Below are 16426 nucleotides of genomic sequence, written 5' to 3'. Positions count from 1 at the left end.
TTTCCCAAAGCCCCAGCTCCTGGAGTCCTGTGAAGTTGGGGGAATCTCTGCTTTCATTTAAAACACAGCTGCTGGGGTTGCAGAGAGAAGCTCAGACACACGAACCAAAAGGCAAATCACAGGAAAAACTCTGGGGTTTGTTGTTTTTAAAAGAAATCTTAACATTGATAAGCTGGTCACATGATTATTGGGGCAGGCTTGTGACCCTCGGACACTTGGGGTTGACGATGCGGCATTTAGGGATCAAAAAAGGGGGCCAGCTTGTCAAACCTTGGGCACTGAGTGCTTTGGAAAAATCTCGTAGCCTCTGAGGCCAGAAGGGAGCATCGTGATCAGCTAGTCTGAGCTTCAACATGTCGCAGGCCACAGCACCTCACCCAGCCGTTCCTGTAATAGACCCAGAACCTCTGGCTGAGTTAAGAGACTTCATGTTACAGAGAATCCACCATTTACACTAGTCTAAACCTGCAAGTGCCCTGTGCCCCACGTAGCAGAGGAAGGCGAAAAACCCTCAGGGTCTCTGCCAATCTGACACAAGGAAAATTACTTCACAGCCCCAAATCTGGTGATTAGTTAGTCCCCAAGCAGGTGGGCAAAACCCACCAGCCAGACCCCTGGGAGAGAATTCTCTGTCGGACTCAGGGCCCGCCCCAGCTAGAGTCCCGTCACTGGCCGTTGGGGATGTTGCTGCGAGCAGTCACAGATTGGCTCTATGCCACTGTTGGCAGTCTCATCATCCCATCCCCTCCACCAGTCCTGCCGTGGGGGCTGCTGGGTGGGGTGGGGATGTGACCCTGTCTGTGGGTGGTAAATCCCTGAAAATCTGGCCCGGACAGTCTGGAGAATCTATCCCCACGTAACTAACTGGGCCCCCCTGGTAAAACGGAGCTGTCTGATCTCTAGCTATTCGTCCCAGGCTGTATTGCAAATGCAGAACAGGCCATGCCAGCCCCAGAGAGCCCACGGTGCAGGCTCTGTTGCCGATGGGTCTGGTCAAGGCGGGGAGGTGGTTTCTGCCAGGGGCGGAGGGAGAGCTGGGCTCGGGGCCCGGAGCTGGTTGCTGTTCCTAACAGGGGGACTCTGTTGTCAGAAGTTCAGACGGAGGGTGCAGGAATCGACCAAAGTGTTGCGGGAGCTGGAGATCTCCTTGAGGACCAACCACATCGGGTAGGTGCCACCGAGCAGCCGGGCTCGGGCCGGGGCCGGGGCCAGAGCCAGCAGAGCAGTAGGCTTGGCTCTGCTCCGTGCTCCATCCAAGTCCCTCACGCTCCGGATTCAGGCTCTGCATGGCTGGCTCTCCCCTCGTTACAGCTCCGGCATCGTTCCATAGCGGCCAAGACCCTTTTCTCCATGGCCAGGATGCCCCAGGCTGCCTGCTGGGGGATTCTCTGGCCTGGCAGCCCCACGCTCTGCCAGGCGAGATGTGATCCCTGGCGTACGGGATGGCAGCGCTGCCCACCCGCCCCTCCCGCCTGCTACGCCACTTGGTTTGGGGGCCCTCTCAAATGGGGGGCCTGGGGCCAACCGCCCCTTTTGTCTCCCCGCAGGTGGCCCTGACTGTGCCCAAGCCCCGTCTGCGGTGAGGCTTCTTGGCTGTAGAGACCAGCTGCTGCCATCTGTGCTTGGAAGCTCGAGCCTTGCTCCCAACCCAGGGTGTATCTGCAAGGCCTTGCGTCTCGTGTAGACAAGGCCTGGCTCGAGAACCCAGTCCCCCACGCCCACCTGCTGCTACGCAGCTCTGGGGCAAACCGCTCAGCAAATCAATAAGCGTTTCTCCTGGTGCTGGAAGCCGGTGCTGTCGGTTTCCCTCGGAGGGAGGGCAACCATTTGCTGCGCTCGTTGGCAGATGCAGGGGGGCGGGACTAGCGCCAGCCTGGCGTGAGGGGTAGAGCACCGGGCTGGGAGCCAGGGGACCTGGGGTCGGTTGCTGTGTCTGCCACTGGCTGGCTAGGGTAGGGTTTGGGTAATGGTTAGGGATAGGTCACTGCCCTGCTCTGGGCCTCAGTTTCCCCCTCTGTAAAATGGGCAGAATTCTATTTCTCCTTCCTGTGCCAATGGCTCTGATCTCCCGGGTGAAAAGCACTCGATGAGGGTGGTTACAGGGGACGAGGAGGGCACTGTGGATCCTGGTGGGTTAAGTAGGATACATTGGTGGGAATGCGGCACAGAGTAAGAGTGAAAGGAAGGGAAGGGGCTGCGGGGGGCAACTAGAGGCTGAAGCAAAGAACAGGAATAAATATGGAGCCTGGCTGCCCAAGCCAGATGCTCCCCAGCCCTGGTGTGCCAATGGCGAGGGGGTTTGCTGGCTCATGCCAGGGCTGGGGTGAGTGCAGGGAAGCACAGGGAGCGCTGGGACAGATCCGGGCTCATCGTGTCTGTGGGACCAGAACCAGCTCCCAAAGAGGAGCGGGGCTGGTGGGGTTAGAGGTCAGGGTCCCATGCTGCCTGGTGCTGTGCACACACTCAGCAAGAGACAGACCCTGCTCCCAAAAGCTTTCAGTGTCAGGATGGATGGGGAAACAGGCCCAGGGAGAGGAATAGACTGGCCCAAGGTCCTTCAGCCGGCCCACGGCAGAGCTGGGATTCGAACCCAGGGCTCCTAGCACTGTGCTCTGACCCCATAGTCATAAGCCTGTCCCCTGGCTCTTTGAGGCTCGGTTTGGCCAACACATTGATGTACGTGCCGCAGGGAGGGGTGCAGGCAGTGACCCCGCAGGCTCGTCCGGCCCTGCGGCCTCGCTTCCCTTGGGCCTGGGCGGGCCGGGGTACAACGCTGCCGTCAGGCGTCTTCCCCCCCCGCCCGACCGCGCCCCGTCTGACGCTGCCCCCGCTGCTGTGGCCATGCAGAGCGTTCCCCGGGCCGTGTCTGCACAGCGGACGGAGCGTCCCCACCCGTGCGGGCCCAGCTGCAGCTGGAGGGGAAATACCAGCTGGCACAGGAACTGGGATTGTTCCTGTCCTTGGCCAGGCCTGTGGGTTCGCCGCAGCCAGGCGCTCCTTCCAGCGGATGCTCAGGCCGGAGCTCACATCCTGCACTGGGGAGGGAGGGCCACAGAGTCAGCAGCTCCTTGGCTGGGTGGGGTGGGGGGAGACAGGAAACAGGGGCCACAGGGTGCTGGTGGGACAGTCACCGTGGGGGTGAGGCCATGGATCCCTCTGAACACCCTGTCCCAGGTCCAGCTGAGCCCCCCGGCCACCCCCAAGCGCTGGGCCATGGGCTTTAAGCCTCAGGAGTCTAGACTGAGCCTAGGCCCTGCCCCTGGCTCGGGGTCCCAAGGCATGTGGCCTCTGTCGAGCACCCTCTCCAGAGAGCTCAGACCCCGCAGTCCAACTGCCCCGTCCCCCTCACAGCTTGAACACTCCCTCTCCCAGCACTCCTTCACACGGTGCTCTGGGCCCACAGTTAACGCTACAAGGGCACGTGGGAGGTATAACACAGAACACGCACGATCTGACACCATTGCTCATTACGGAACAGCAAGAAATCGAAACAAAAATAATAAATCCTGCCTGCAGTTCCCTGCCTCAGTTTCCCCAGCGCTCCGGAGCGTTCTTTGATCTGGGGTCATAGCCCTCTGGGGGCAGCCAGGGTCCTGCTGCTGCAGCAGCGATGGCTTGTTCTCTTAACCGTGGAGCCTCTTTCTCCAGGTCAGCTCGCTTTGACGTAGGCTGGTCCTTCTGCAGCTAAACCCCCTCCAGCCCCCTCCCAGTGTCCCCGTCTCTTCCTCTGTGGCCCTGTGAGTCTCCCCTGAGCCATGCAGCCTCAGGCTTTTAAAGGCATCAGCACCCTGGGGTTTTTGTTCTGCTTTGGGGAGTTTCTGTTGAGGGGTTGGAGAAACCTGGATCTCCTATGTGGTCAGCTCTGGAGGGTTCATGCCATCAGCCATGGAAACCCCGCTGGATTCCACACAGCCCTTCCACGAGACGGCAATTCGTACGTTGTCCAGTCTCTCCGCTCCCTAGGACTCCCTGCTGCAGTATTTCTTGCCCCTTCCTTGGAAGCAGCGGGTGCTGGCCCCTGCCAGAGCTGGGATACCAGGCTAGATGGGCCCCTGCTCTGGGCCCCTGCTCTGAGCCCCTCAGGTCCTGTGTCATCCATATAGCAAGGGGGTTGGGTTCACCAGAGGTGCTGGAGTCCCCCACACAGGTGAACCTGGGTCACCATGGGCAGCAGGTGGAGAGCAGGACCCGCCATGGGGGTGGAAGAGAGGGGCCCAGTGGGGGCGGAGGAGGCTGCCTGCCCGTCTCTCCGGGGGCCAGCACTGGGCCTGCTGAGGCCAGGGGCGGAAGGAAGGTTTGACGCAGAAGGGCGGTCCAGACGTTCCCTGCCTCGGCACGCTCACACGTGTGCACCAACGTGCTCACACGTGTGCACCAACGTGCTCACACGGCCTTTCACGCGCAGACACGTGTGCACGCTCGCACACACACAAGCTGACACGTGCTACTGCCAGGACATGCGCCCACTCAGGTCCACGTGGGGTCCCCTCCCCAGCCTGCAGCAGCGGCTGGGTTCGTCTTCGCCAGCCCAGGTGCCCTTTAGCCCCCGAGAGCCCTAAAATAGCAGCGTGGCCTCAGACAGGAAACGAGCCGGGGGCGAGGCGCTGGAGTGCAGACAGGCAGGAAATGGGCGGGCTCGCCTGCCCCCTCCCCCCACAGGGGAATGGCTCCGAGACAGTGCCGGGGTCTGACCTGGGCCAGATCCCACCGCCCCCAGCACCACACTTCGGAAAACGTCACCCCCCCCCCCCATCACACGTGTGTGCGCTCACCCCCCCAATCACACGTGTGTGCGCGCACCCCCCCATCACGCGTGTGTGCGAACCCCCCCCATCACGCGTGTGTGCGCACCCCCCCATCACACGTGTGTGCGCTCACCCCCCCAATCACACGTGTGCGCACCCCCCCAATCAGACGTGTGCATGCACCCCCCCCAATCACACGTGTGTGCGCACCCCCCCCAATCACACGTGTGTGCGCACCCCCCCAATCACACGTGTGTGCGCGCACCCCCCCAATCACACGTGTGCGCTCACCCCCCCAATCACACGTGTGCGCGCACCCCCCAATCACACGTGTGTGCGAACCCCCCCAATCACACGTGTGTGCGCGCACCCCCCCCAATCACACGTGTGTGCGCACCCCCCAATGTCACGTGTGTGCGCGCACCTCCCAATCACACGTGTGTGCGCGCACCCCCCCCAATCACACGTGTGTGCGCGCACCCCCCAATCACACGTGTGCGCGCGCACCTCCCAATCACACGTGTGTGCGCTCACCCCCCAATCACACGTGTGTGCGAACCCCCCCAATCACACGTGTGTGCGCGCACCCCCCAATGTCACGTGTGTGCGCTCACCCCCCCAATCACACGTGTGCGCTCACCCCCCCAATCACACGTGTGCGCGCACCCCCCCAATCACACGTGTGTGCGAACCCCCCCAATCACACGTGTGTGCGCTCACCCCCCCATCACACGTGTGTGCGCACCCCCCAATGTCACGTGTGTGCGCGCACCTCCCAATCACACGTGTGTGCGCGCACCTCCCAATCACACGTGTGTGCGCGCACCCCCCCAATCACACGTGTGTGCGCGGACCCCCCCAATCACACGTGTGTGCGCGCACCTCCCAATGTCACGTGTGTGCGCGCACCTCCCAATCACACGTGTGTGCGCTCACCCCCCCATGTCACGTGTGTGCGCGCACCTCCCAATCACACGTGTGCGCGCACCCCCCCAATCACACGTGTGTGCGCGCACCCCCCAATCACACGTGTGTGCGCGCACCCCCCCAATCACACGTGTGTGCGCGCACCCCCCCCATCACACGTGTGTGCGCGCACCCCCCCATCACACGTGTGTGCGCGCACCTCCCAATCACACGTGTGTGCGCGCACCCCCCCAATCACACGTGTGTGTGCGCGCACCCCCCAATCACACGTGTGCGCGCACCTCCCAATCACACGTGTGTGCGCTCACCCCCCCAATCACACGTGTGTGCGCGCACCCCCCAATCACGTGTGTGTGCGCGCACCCCCCCAATCACACGTGTGTGTGCGCGCACCCCCCCAATCACACGTGTGTGCGCGCACCCCCCCCAATGTCACGTGTGTGCGCGCACCGCCCAATCACACGTGTGTGCGCGCACCCCCCCAATCACACGTGTGTGCGCGCACCTCCCAATCACACGTGTGTGCGCGCACCTCCCAATCACACGTGTGTGCGCGCACCCCCCCAATCACACGTGTGTGCGCTCACCCCCCCCAATCACACGTGTGCGCGCGCACCCCCCCAATCACACGTGTGCGCGCGCACCCCCCCAATCACACGTGTGTGCGCGCACCTCCCAATCACACGTGTGTGCGCTCACCCCCCCATCACACGTGTGCGCGCGCACCCCCCCAATCACACGTGTGCGCGCGCACCCCCCCAATCACACGTGTGTGCGCGCACCCCCCAATCACACGTGTGTGCGCGCACCTCCCAATCACACGTGTGTGCGCTCACCCCCCCAATCACACGTGTGTGCGCGCACCCCCCAATCACACGTGTGTGCGCGCACCCCCCCAATCACACGTGTGTGCGTGCACCTCCCAATCACGTGTGTGTGAACCCCCATCACATGTGCGTGCACGCCCCCCAGTGACACACACGTGCACACCCCCCGACTAACACCCAGGCATGTGCCCTGATCGAATAACACGTGTGGATTCACCCGACTAACATGCCCCGCCCCAGTAATGCACAAGCGTGTGCCCCCAGCTGAATCACACGTGTGCCGGCCGTGCCCTGCCCAAAGAGCCCTGCCCGTGCTCCCCGTCAGGTAACGCGCACGCAGATTGTGGGCACGGCCAGGATGTGTGCGCCGGGGCAGGGTTCCCAGCATGCAGCTCCTGGCCCAGGAGCCCCTGAGCCAGGGGAGGAGAAATTGGCCTGCGAGCGTTTTTGGGGGCGCAGGGGTGGGGAAGCCACTTTCCAGCGCAACCCAGAGCGGAGCCACAAGCTCTGGCCCTGCCAGATAAGAGCCAGGCGGCTGGGGGTGCCTGGAGGGGCTGCAATCTACCGGCCGCAGCGGGTGCCTGTGACAGGGTGGGCCCAGGGCGGCTTAACCCTGAATTCCTCGGCTCTGCCGGGCTCTCAGCCCGTGAGCGGAAACTGCCCCAGGACAAAGCTAACCAAGGGCCGGCTTTTCACAGGGGCCTCGGCCCCTGCTGCTGCCCGCAGCTGCATCTGAAAATCCCACCGGGCGGGGGCCTAAATCCAGTCGTAGGGTCCCTGCCAGCGTGTGGGCCCCTGGCTGGGGTAGATGGGGAGTGATGGCTGGTGTGGGTGGCGTGTCACCGAGGTACTGCGGAGAATCGGGGCCCGGGGGATGGCTGCGCCTGCGTGGCCAGGTCACGCCGTGCCCCGGGCGGGAAGGAAAAGGGGCGTGAGACCCTGATTTCTGTTCTCCGCGCTCCACAGCGTACGCAGACCCGCTGAGGTCAATGGACCCTCTATTGTCCTGGCAACGCGGTAGCGTCACGGTGTTGATTCCCCCGGCTCTGGGGTGTGGGTTGGGTGTGATCACTCGGTGCCGGGTGTTGTCAGTGGTCCCCAAGGTCCCTGCCCCAAGGACCTGTCCCTTTTCCAGCCCAGGACTCCTCCCAGCGAGGGTCTCCTGGCCTGGCACGGTGCCGCTGACTTCTCGCCTGGTGGGGGGCTCCGGACCGTGGCTGAAATTCGTCCCGAGGCAGGAGGCCAGCATGGGCGCTAGGCTCCGCTGCAGCTCGCGGACCCCTGGGGTGACTCGCTCTCTGCTCCGCTCTGCAGGTGGGTTCGGGAGTTTCTCAATGACGAGAACAAAGGCCTGGACGTCTTGGTGGAGTATCTCTCCTTCGCGCAGTGTGCCGTGATGTAAGTGCCGCGCAGTGTGCTGTGATGTAAGTGGGGGCAGCTGTGACTCCTCGCCCCCCTGGGCAGAGCAGGTGAGATCCGGGTTTGCAGGCACCCCGTCGGCTATCGGCCTGTGCCGCCCGGCTTGGTCTGCACAGGCTGGGTCTCTTGAACGGTGCAGCGTGTTCCCAAGTAAAGGCCACGTGATCCCAGGTAGCCTGACCACTGGCCCCCATTCTCCCTCGTCTTGGGAATGTGGCAATTCCCCGACTGGCTCAGAGCCCAGGGCCAGCTGGCCCACGTGCTTCAGGGGAAGGTGTGAGACCCCCGCGGCCGGCAGAAATGGGCTAATCTGCCCCCCATGGAGGTGTCATCCTGACCCTAAGAGTTAGAGATTGGCCAGGGCCCCAAAGCAGGAGACTGAATCTTGATACACTCCTGCCCTTAACGACTTCCTGTGGCGGTGAGTTCCACAGTCCAACGGCGCCAGGTGTGAAAGAGCATTTCCTTTTATCTTTTTGCTGCTGCCCCTTTCAGACGTCCTCTTGTGCATGTGTTCGAGGCAGGGGAGTGGGTGCGCCCACTCTCCCTTTTCCGGGCCCTGGCTCCGGCGGCGAAGGGCAGGCGGAATAGGGCCAAAGTGTCCTGCACCCAGCACCACTTGTTGCTAATATGGGGGTGAGGAGAGTCTCCATTGTCCTTGTGACCCTCTTGCCTCCCACTGTTGGCCATTCCATGCCCTGGCCGTGTGATTTCCCCCGTCATTTTAACATGCAAACCCTGCCGGTGTAAGTTGCCTGCACACGTGTGCCAGGCCGTGGCTGAGCTGGTCTCTCGCTGGGCGGAGAAGAGCGTTCGAACGGCCGGGCTTTCCGTGTCAAGCTCTGCACCGGGCGTACAAGGCCGTGATGTTTGCCGGGCTCCTGACACAGACCCGCCTGCTGCGAGCCTTGAGGGTGGCTGGCTGCTCCGGGGAAGGTGTTTGAAACCAGGAGCCCCTGGAGGAGACCTGAACTTCTGCCCTGGTGCCGAGGCGCTTGCTGCGAGCAGGAGCGCGCTCGAGCTGCTACGCCTGCCCTGCTGCTAACGCGTCAGTGTGCGCTTGCAGCCCTCGCTAGCGTGCGCAAGTCCCATTCCCGCACCCCCAGCTTCGGCAGCCGGGCCGGCCTGGGTGTCCCTGCTCCGCCGCTTGCCATGAAGCCTCTGCGTGTGTCCCCCTCTCCCGCCCAGGTTTGATTGTGAGGGTCTGGAAAGCGGTGAGGACGGCGCGCTAGAAAAGCTGAAATCCTGGAGCAGATCCATCGAGGATCTGCAGCACCCCATAACCCTGTCTGCCCCCTTCGCCACCAGCCTCGCCCGCTCTGGGCGCCCGTCCGCCCTACGGTACGTACCCTCCCCTGCCCTATGCGGTATGTACCCCCCTCTGCCCTACGGTATGCACCCCTCCCCCAGCCTATGGTGTGTACCCCTCCCCCACCCTACGGTATGTACCCCCTCTGCCCTACGGCACGTGTATGTCCCTGCCCTGCGGTATGCACCCCTCCCTCGCCCTATGGTACATATAAGCCCCTCCCCCCTGCCCTACGGTATGCACCCCTCCCCCAGCCTGCGGTATGTACCCCTTGTTACGGAGTCCCTGGGCGATGCTCGGGAACTGCTCCCCATGAAGCCAGGCAGGACTCTGGGGGAGTCTCCTCTCGGGGAGCAGCCTGTCTGCAGGACACACAGCTCACCCGGCTTCCACCTTCCTGGGTCTGACCCCGGAGCATTCAGCATCCTCTGCCCCTCCGTGCGCTTCCCACAGCGAGTCCGCCCAGGCAGGGTCCTGGGGAAGCCAGAGGGTCCTGCCCCCCAACTTTGCAGTCAGACAGGACTCTCAGTCAGCCAGTAAAACAGAAGGTTTATTAGACAACAGGAACATGGTCTAACACAGAGCTTGTAGGTGCAGAGAACAGGACCCCTCAGCCGGGTCCATTTTGGGGGGCAGTGAGCAAGACAACCACGTCTGCCCTTCACTCCTCGTCCCCAGCCAGACCCAACCTGTCTCCCACTCCAGTCCCTCCTCCTCTGAGCTTTGTCCCTTTCCCGGGCCAGGAGGTCACCATATTCCTTTGTTCTCCAACCCTTTAGCTCTCACCTTGCAGGGGGGAAGGGCCCAGGCCATCAGTGTCCAGGAAACAGGGTGTCGGCCATTCTCTGTGTCCAGACCCCTGCACACACCTGCCCTCTAGGGCTCTGCAATGATCATACCCCCTTATTCCACCCCCTAGAGACTTAAGAACTGCCTAGGGGACACTGAGGCACCCCCACACTATTCAGAGGAAACATTAAGAACAGTCCCACTTCGTCACATCTCTCCCCCCTTCGAGACCGAACTGAGCGGGGTCACTTTAGCCGGTGACCTGGGGAAGTTCGAACCCACCAACGTTCCCATGGATGCCCCAGCATCTCTCCTGTTCCTTGGTGGGAGTTACACCAGGCCCTTCCAGTTTTACGCCCTTCCAGTTTCACGCCCTCCCTTAGGTCAAGGGTGGTCTATAGCACTCGCATGCCGCATGTGGGAAGGTTTATACGGCCCGTGCCCTTTTGCCACCCCCAAAACCCCAGGGGGTCAAACTGGGATTGGGTCTTCTCCCCACCAAGCTGGCCAAACACAGCCACTTGGTTATAGGACTGTTTAACTTTCTTAACAGCTTTCACTCCATCTGAGACCTTCTCAAAGCTATCCACACTGGATCTTTCAACAGGAAAGTCAGTGGATCCATTCACAGCAGAAAATTTCTGGCTGTTAGGAACTGAAACTGTCTTGATTAAAAGAAAAGGAGGACTTGTGGCACCTTAGAAACTAACCAATTTATCTGAGCATAAGCTTTCCTGATGAAGTGAGCTATAGCTCACGAAAGCTTATGCTCAAATAAATTGGTTAGTCTCTAAGGTGCCACAAGTCCTCCTTTTCTTTTTGTGAATACAGACTAACACGGCTGTTACTCTGAAACCTGTCTTGATTAAATCACTTTCACACCCTTCAGTTGCAGTAAACTGCTTGCAAAGACTCCATGAGGATTCCTTTCCCTAGGGGCTTTTCTATGCAACAATTCACCCTTCACAGAAATTCTGCCCTTACCCTCTTTGCCTAGGGCTTGCTCTACAGGAACACTTTCCTGAGCAACAACAGACTCTTTCTGGGTCTCTCTTACATCCAGAATTACCTCTGGCCCATCCGGCGGATTCATAGAATATCAAGGTTGGAAGGGACCTCAGGAGGTCATCTAGTCCAACCCCCTGCTCAAAGCAGGACCAATCCCCAATTTTTGCCCCAGATCCCTAAATGGCCCCCTCAAGGATTGAACTCGCAACCCTGGGTTTAGCAGGCTAATGCTCAAACCACTGAGCTATCCCTACACAATCCCCTTTCAGGCAAACTTACAGACTTCCTAGATAAAAGGTCAGAAGCATTCTCCTTCCCTTTACCACACACAAGTTCAGGAATCTTTTCTTCTTGCTACAGGTTTCCACACCCTCAGTAGGTAACAGAATCACATCACCTTCCTGCTCTCCTTGTGCCCTGGCTAGGATCTCACCCTGATTAGACAGAGTTGCTCCACCCTTTCCCAGCCACACACTAGCAACAGGCAAAATACAAGCACCAGAATTGTCTGGTCTCTGGGATTTTACATAGACACTAACTGGATGCGACCTAGTTACAGGGCCATTCTCCCGAGCAGACACAAACTTAGGACCCTTATCTTCCTGGGCTTTAGCTGGATCCAGAACCAACTCTGAGACAACTGCACGACCCTCAACCATCACAGGCTGAAAGGCCCCTTCTGTCTGCTCCACAGACAAAGAAGAGCCAGACACACTTTCTCCTTTACCAGACACCCAGCTTGGCATCTCTTTCCCCTTGTCCCAGCACACAAGGCTGGTCACAGACAACTGCTTGGAGATCAGGGTAGCTCCCTCCATAGGCAAGTCAATACCCCTGACAGACACAGACACATTTCCTTCACTGTCACAATTCTCCACCCAGCTAACAGGTAAGGTCCAGGGACACTCATCTTCCACTCTCCTGCCTTCCCACCCTGCTGACTAGACACAGCCATCAGCTCACAAGGCTGCCTTGGCTCATCCAAACTTTCCTTACCAAGCACCTTGCCACTCCCCACAGATCCCCTGCTCTGCCTGTGTCTCCCCCCGCTCAGCTGGGGTCTTATCTCCCTCCTTGCTCAGTGCTGCCCTTGTGTCCAAGTGGGGGTAGGCAGCGAGCTCGCTACTTTCCTCACTGCATCAGAGCTAGTGTGAGCCCCCTCTCTGGTGTGCAAGGGGGCGGGGAGCATCAATCTGTCCCACCCAGCCCCAGGGGTCTGGTTACAGGCAGGCAGGTAGCCCAAGCCTAGCAGCTCCTCCCCACTGCCAGCCAGGTCATCTGCATTTTCACTGACCATTTCCCTCTCCGCCGATTGGTTCCCTGGATTCAAATTCAAACCCTTGGCCGGTTTCAGAGTAACAGCCGTGTTAGTCTGTATTCGCAAAAAGAAAAGGAGGACTTGTGGCACCTTAGAGACTAACCAATTTATGCTCAAATAAATTGGTTAGTCTCTAAGGTGCCACAAGTACTCCTTTTCTTTTTGCAAACCCTTGGCCGTTACAGGAGCAGGGCCTGGATCCTGTCCCAAAGAGACACAGTCACCCCACAACAGGGTCTTGCAGCTTATATCCTGGAGAACCCCAATGACCAGCCAGCCCCACCCCTCCTTGGTCTGCACAGGGATCCGGGCCATAGGCAGGGCGAGGGGCTTCATCCCTGGGACCCTCACCCAGCTCACACAGCCCCTCAGCCTCTGAGGCTGCACCACCCGGGGCCTGACAACCGTTCTCTCTGTCCCAGGATCTCGCCACCCCAGGAATGTCTCCCCATTGACCGTCACCTTTCGCTCTCACTGGGGGTCCGAGGGGCCTGGCCCCAGGAAACTCCACACAGACATATAGGTTGGGGTCAGGAGTGGGAGCCTGTCCACGTCCCCACCCATCTGGCTGACGGAGTCTGTGGCCTTGGGACCCAGCAAGGGAGCTAGACACCGGGGCTTTTCCGCAGGGTCCCCCTGGTTCAAATCGCCAGCCTGCTCAAAGGCAGTGAGGTGGCATCCACATGCCCCCCATCCTTAACCAGGGGCAGCAATTGAGTCTTGAGGTTCCCTGCGGAACTGGCCCCCCGGGGTCTAACCCCACTCACCCCGGGGAGGTCCCCTAGGCCTCTCCGCCCCCCCACCGCCAGTTCATGCTGTTGCTGCTTCTGCAGCTCTTTCTCGGGCTCTCGCTGTCTCTCACGGTCCTCTTGCTCTCTCGGACTCAGCTCCAATCCATCCATCTCCGATCCCCGGATGGGGAACCTGATCGTGAAGACCCTCGTCTGGTCGGGGACAGGAGTCTTGGGGATGCCTGGCTCCCACTCCAGCTGCTCCCAGATCCAGCTATAGCCCCATTTGGGGTCAGGAATCTATCCCTGAGTGCGGTCATCCTCCTCCAGCTGCAGGATGAACTGTGCCTTGGTGAACTTTCCAATGCGCAACCCTCTCTTTCTGCACAGGGTTACAGTGTCCTTCTTAAGGAGACGGTGACAGGCCATCACTCCGCTCTTCCCAAGTTGTTGTGGACTCACAGGCCTGTGTGCTCTCAGCTCCCCACAGTTTCCAGGGAGAACCCCTAGTGTGCCAGCCCTTCTCGAGGTCACCACCTCTTTGCCAGGGTCGGCCATAGACTCCTCCGCCCCTTGGACCGCTCGCTGCGATCCCCAGGGGAACCCTGTTACTGCAAAAGTCCTTCTCTCTCCCAGGGCCAAGCCGCAGGCTCCTCCGCCCTGAGACTGCTCACTGCAGTCCCCAGGGGGACCCCATTACTGCACAGTCCTTCTCGCTGGTCACACGCTCCCAGGGGTTAACTGCCCCCCGAAACCGCTCCTCTCTGAACCTTCAACACGCCTGGTCCTCGTCAATCCCCCTTCGTTTTACTGCTCCACAGTCACTTACTGCGGGAAGCACTATCTGTGCAGTGCAGTACATCCCACCTCTGCCACCAGTTGGCACCGAGTCCCCGGGCGACGCTCTGGAACTGCTCCCTACAAACTCAGGCAGGACTCTGGGGAAGTCTCTCTTTGGGAGCAGCCTGTCTGCAGGACACACAGCTCACCCGGCTTCCACCTTCCTGGGTCTGACCTCGGAGCATTCAGCCTCCTCTGCCCCTCCGTGCGCTTCCCACAGCGAGTCCGCCCGGGCAGGGTCCTGGGGCAGCCAGAGGGTCCTGCCCCCCAACTCCGCAGTCAGACGGGACTCTCAGCCAGCCAGTAAAACAGAAGGTTTATTAGACAACAGGAACATGGTCTAACACAGAGCTTGTAGGTGCAGAGAACAGGACCCCTCAGCCGGGTCCATTTTGGGGGGCAGTGAGTCAGACAACCACATCTGCCCTTCACTCCATGTCCCCAGCCAGCCTCAAACTGACTCCCCCTCCAGCCCCTCCTCCTCTGGGCTTTGTCCCTGTCCCGGGCCAGGAGGTCACCGAATTCCTTTGTTCTCCAACCCTTTAGCTCTCACCTTGCAGGGGGGAAGGGCCCAGGCCAACAGTGTCCAGGAAACAGGGTGTCGGCCATTCTCTGTGTCCAGACCCCTGCACACACCTGCCCTCTAGGGCTCTGCAATGATCTTACACCCTTATCCCACCCCCTAGAGACTTAAGAACTGCACAGGGGAAACTGAGTCACCCCCACACTATTCAGAGGAAACATTAAGAACAGTCCCGCTTCGTCACACCCCTCCCCTGCCCTATGGTATGTACCCTCCCCCATCCAACAGTATGTACCCCTACCTCTGCCCTATGGTACGTATACGCCCCTCCCCCCTGCTCTACAGTATGCACCCCTCCCCCAGCCTATGGTGTGTAACCCTCCCCCACCCTACAGTATGTACCCCTCCCCTGCCCTATGGTACGTATACACCCCTCCCCCACCCTGTGGTGTGTACCCCCACCTCTGCCCTTTGGTACGTGTACCCCCCCGCCCTATGGTACCTACACACATACCCTCTGCGCCCTGCGGTATATCACCCCCTCCCCCAACTCTGCACTATGATACCCCCCTCTCCATGGAATGTACCCACCTGCCTGATACACCCCCCTCTGCTCTGCCCTATTGCACGTGACCCCCCCGGGTCCATGCTCCCCCCGCACTCTGCATCTGCCTGCTCTGCTCTACGCTACGCACCATCTGTGCCCCCCCCGCCACCCTCCAAGACATATGCTCCCTTCTTGCTTCCCCGGGGCCGGCCTGTCCCCTTCTCTGCTGCCAGCCCCGTGTCCTGCCCCGGGGGGTCAGTAACGCACCCTCCTCTCTCTGCTTCCAGGGCCCGTCTCCCTCTCGCTCTGCCTGCCCGTCTCTCTGGCCTGTGCTCTCTCTCTCTGTCCTCTGGCTGTGCCTGCCCCATCTCTCACTGGGTAAGTACCCGCCGGCTCCAGGCCCCACGGCCTGCAGGACACGACCCCCTGGGCTGCCCCCAGGCTCTGTGCCTTTCCGCTCTGCTCAGCTGCGTGGACGTGGGTGGGGGTGCGCGCACGTGGGTGTGGACATTGCACAGATGGGGGGGGTGTTTGTGTGTAGATGTGTGTAAGTGGAGTGTGCATCCTGGGTCTTCATTCACGTGTGTCGATGTGTGCATGCGTGTGCATCTGGGTGTTGGCACGTGTGGTCATGCACGTCTCTTTCTCTTCTCCCCCTTTCGTTTTTCCACCTACCGGCCCCTAACTGCCTCCCTCTCGCTCTGCGCCCGCATCCATATTTCTTGCGGGATCCCCCCTGCTCGGCGCGTCTCTGCCTCGCTCCCAGCCCCTCTGGCACCGGCAGACCTCTGTGCTCACCCCCGCCCCCCAATCTGCCCTGCGGCCCCCCAGTGTGTCCTGCCCCTCCACAGACCCTGCACTACCCGTGTGACCAGCAAGTGCCCTTCCTGCTGTCCTGTCCCTCCCCCTCTGTGTGCCTTGCCCTGCCTGCTCCGTGTGGCACCCCACATCGTCCCCGCGGGCTGGGCGCCTCCGATGGGGCTCCGGGAGCTTCCCTTGGCCCTGCTGCCCCCGGAGCCTGGAGATGGCCCCGGTACCACTCAGGGACTGGGGCCCGTTGGCAGGGGGCGTCCCTGTGGGGCAGCGGTGGGGGAACGGGACAGGCGAGGGTGTGGCCTAGTGGACAGGACGTTGCGCTGGGACACAGGACACCTGGGTTCTGTTCCCAGCCCAGCCACCGACCTGCTGCATGACTTGGGCTGGTCCCTTCCCGGCTCTGTGGCTCAGTTTCCCCTCCGCCCCCTGTCCAGACGGTGAGCTCCCTGGGTCTCGGCAGGAGGCTGCCGTGGGACAGGACGGGTGAGGCGCCCGTCCCCTCGGGCTGGCAGGATTGGCTCCCCTGGGACTGCGTCTGAGCGGGGGCTGCCGTGCCGGGCAGCAAGGCGGGGTGGGTGTGGCCGGGATCTGGGGAGGGAGCGGAAGGACACAGACTCCTCCCTGCCC

The 16426-nt window shown here is 61.0% G+C and overlaps 1 protein-coding gene across 2 annotated transcripts in view; it reads left to right on the top strand.

Moving 5' to 3' along the window:
• Window positions 1-16426, top strand: part of FMNL3 (formin like 3) — a 56876-nt gene that overhangs the window by 21510 nt on the left and 18940 nt on the right. For both annotated transcript variants that reach the window (XM_077838512.1, XM_077838513.1), the window contains exons 4-5: window positions 1091-1167; window positions 7814-7897. In XM_077838512.1, coding sequence (XP_077694638.1) covers window positions 1091-1167; window positions 7814-7897 — 161 coding nt within the window. The remainder of the gene's footprint in view (window positions 1-1090; window positions 1168-7813; window positions 7898-16426) is intronic.

Source organism: Eretmochelys imbricata, chromosome 20 (genome assembly GCF_965152235.1).
Source record: "Eretmochelys imbricata isolate rEreImb1 chromosome 20, rEreImb1.hap1, whole genome shotgun sequence".
Lineage (NCBI taxonomy): Eukaryota > Metazoa > Chordata > Testudines > Cheloniidae > Eretmochelys > Eretmochelys imbricata.
Note: the sequence above shows the minus strand (reverse complement) of the source record. Positions and strands in the feature narration are given on the sequence as shown.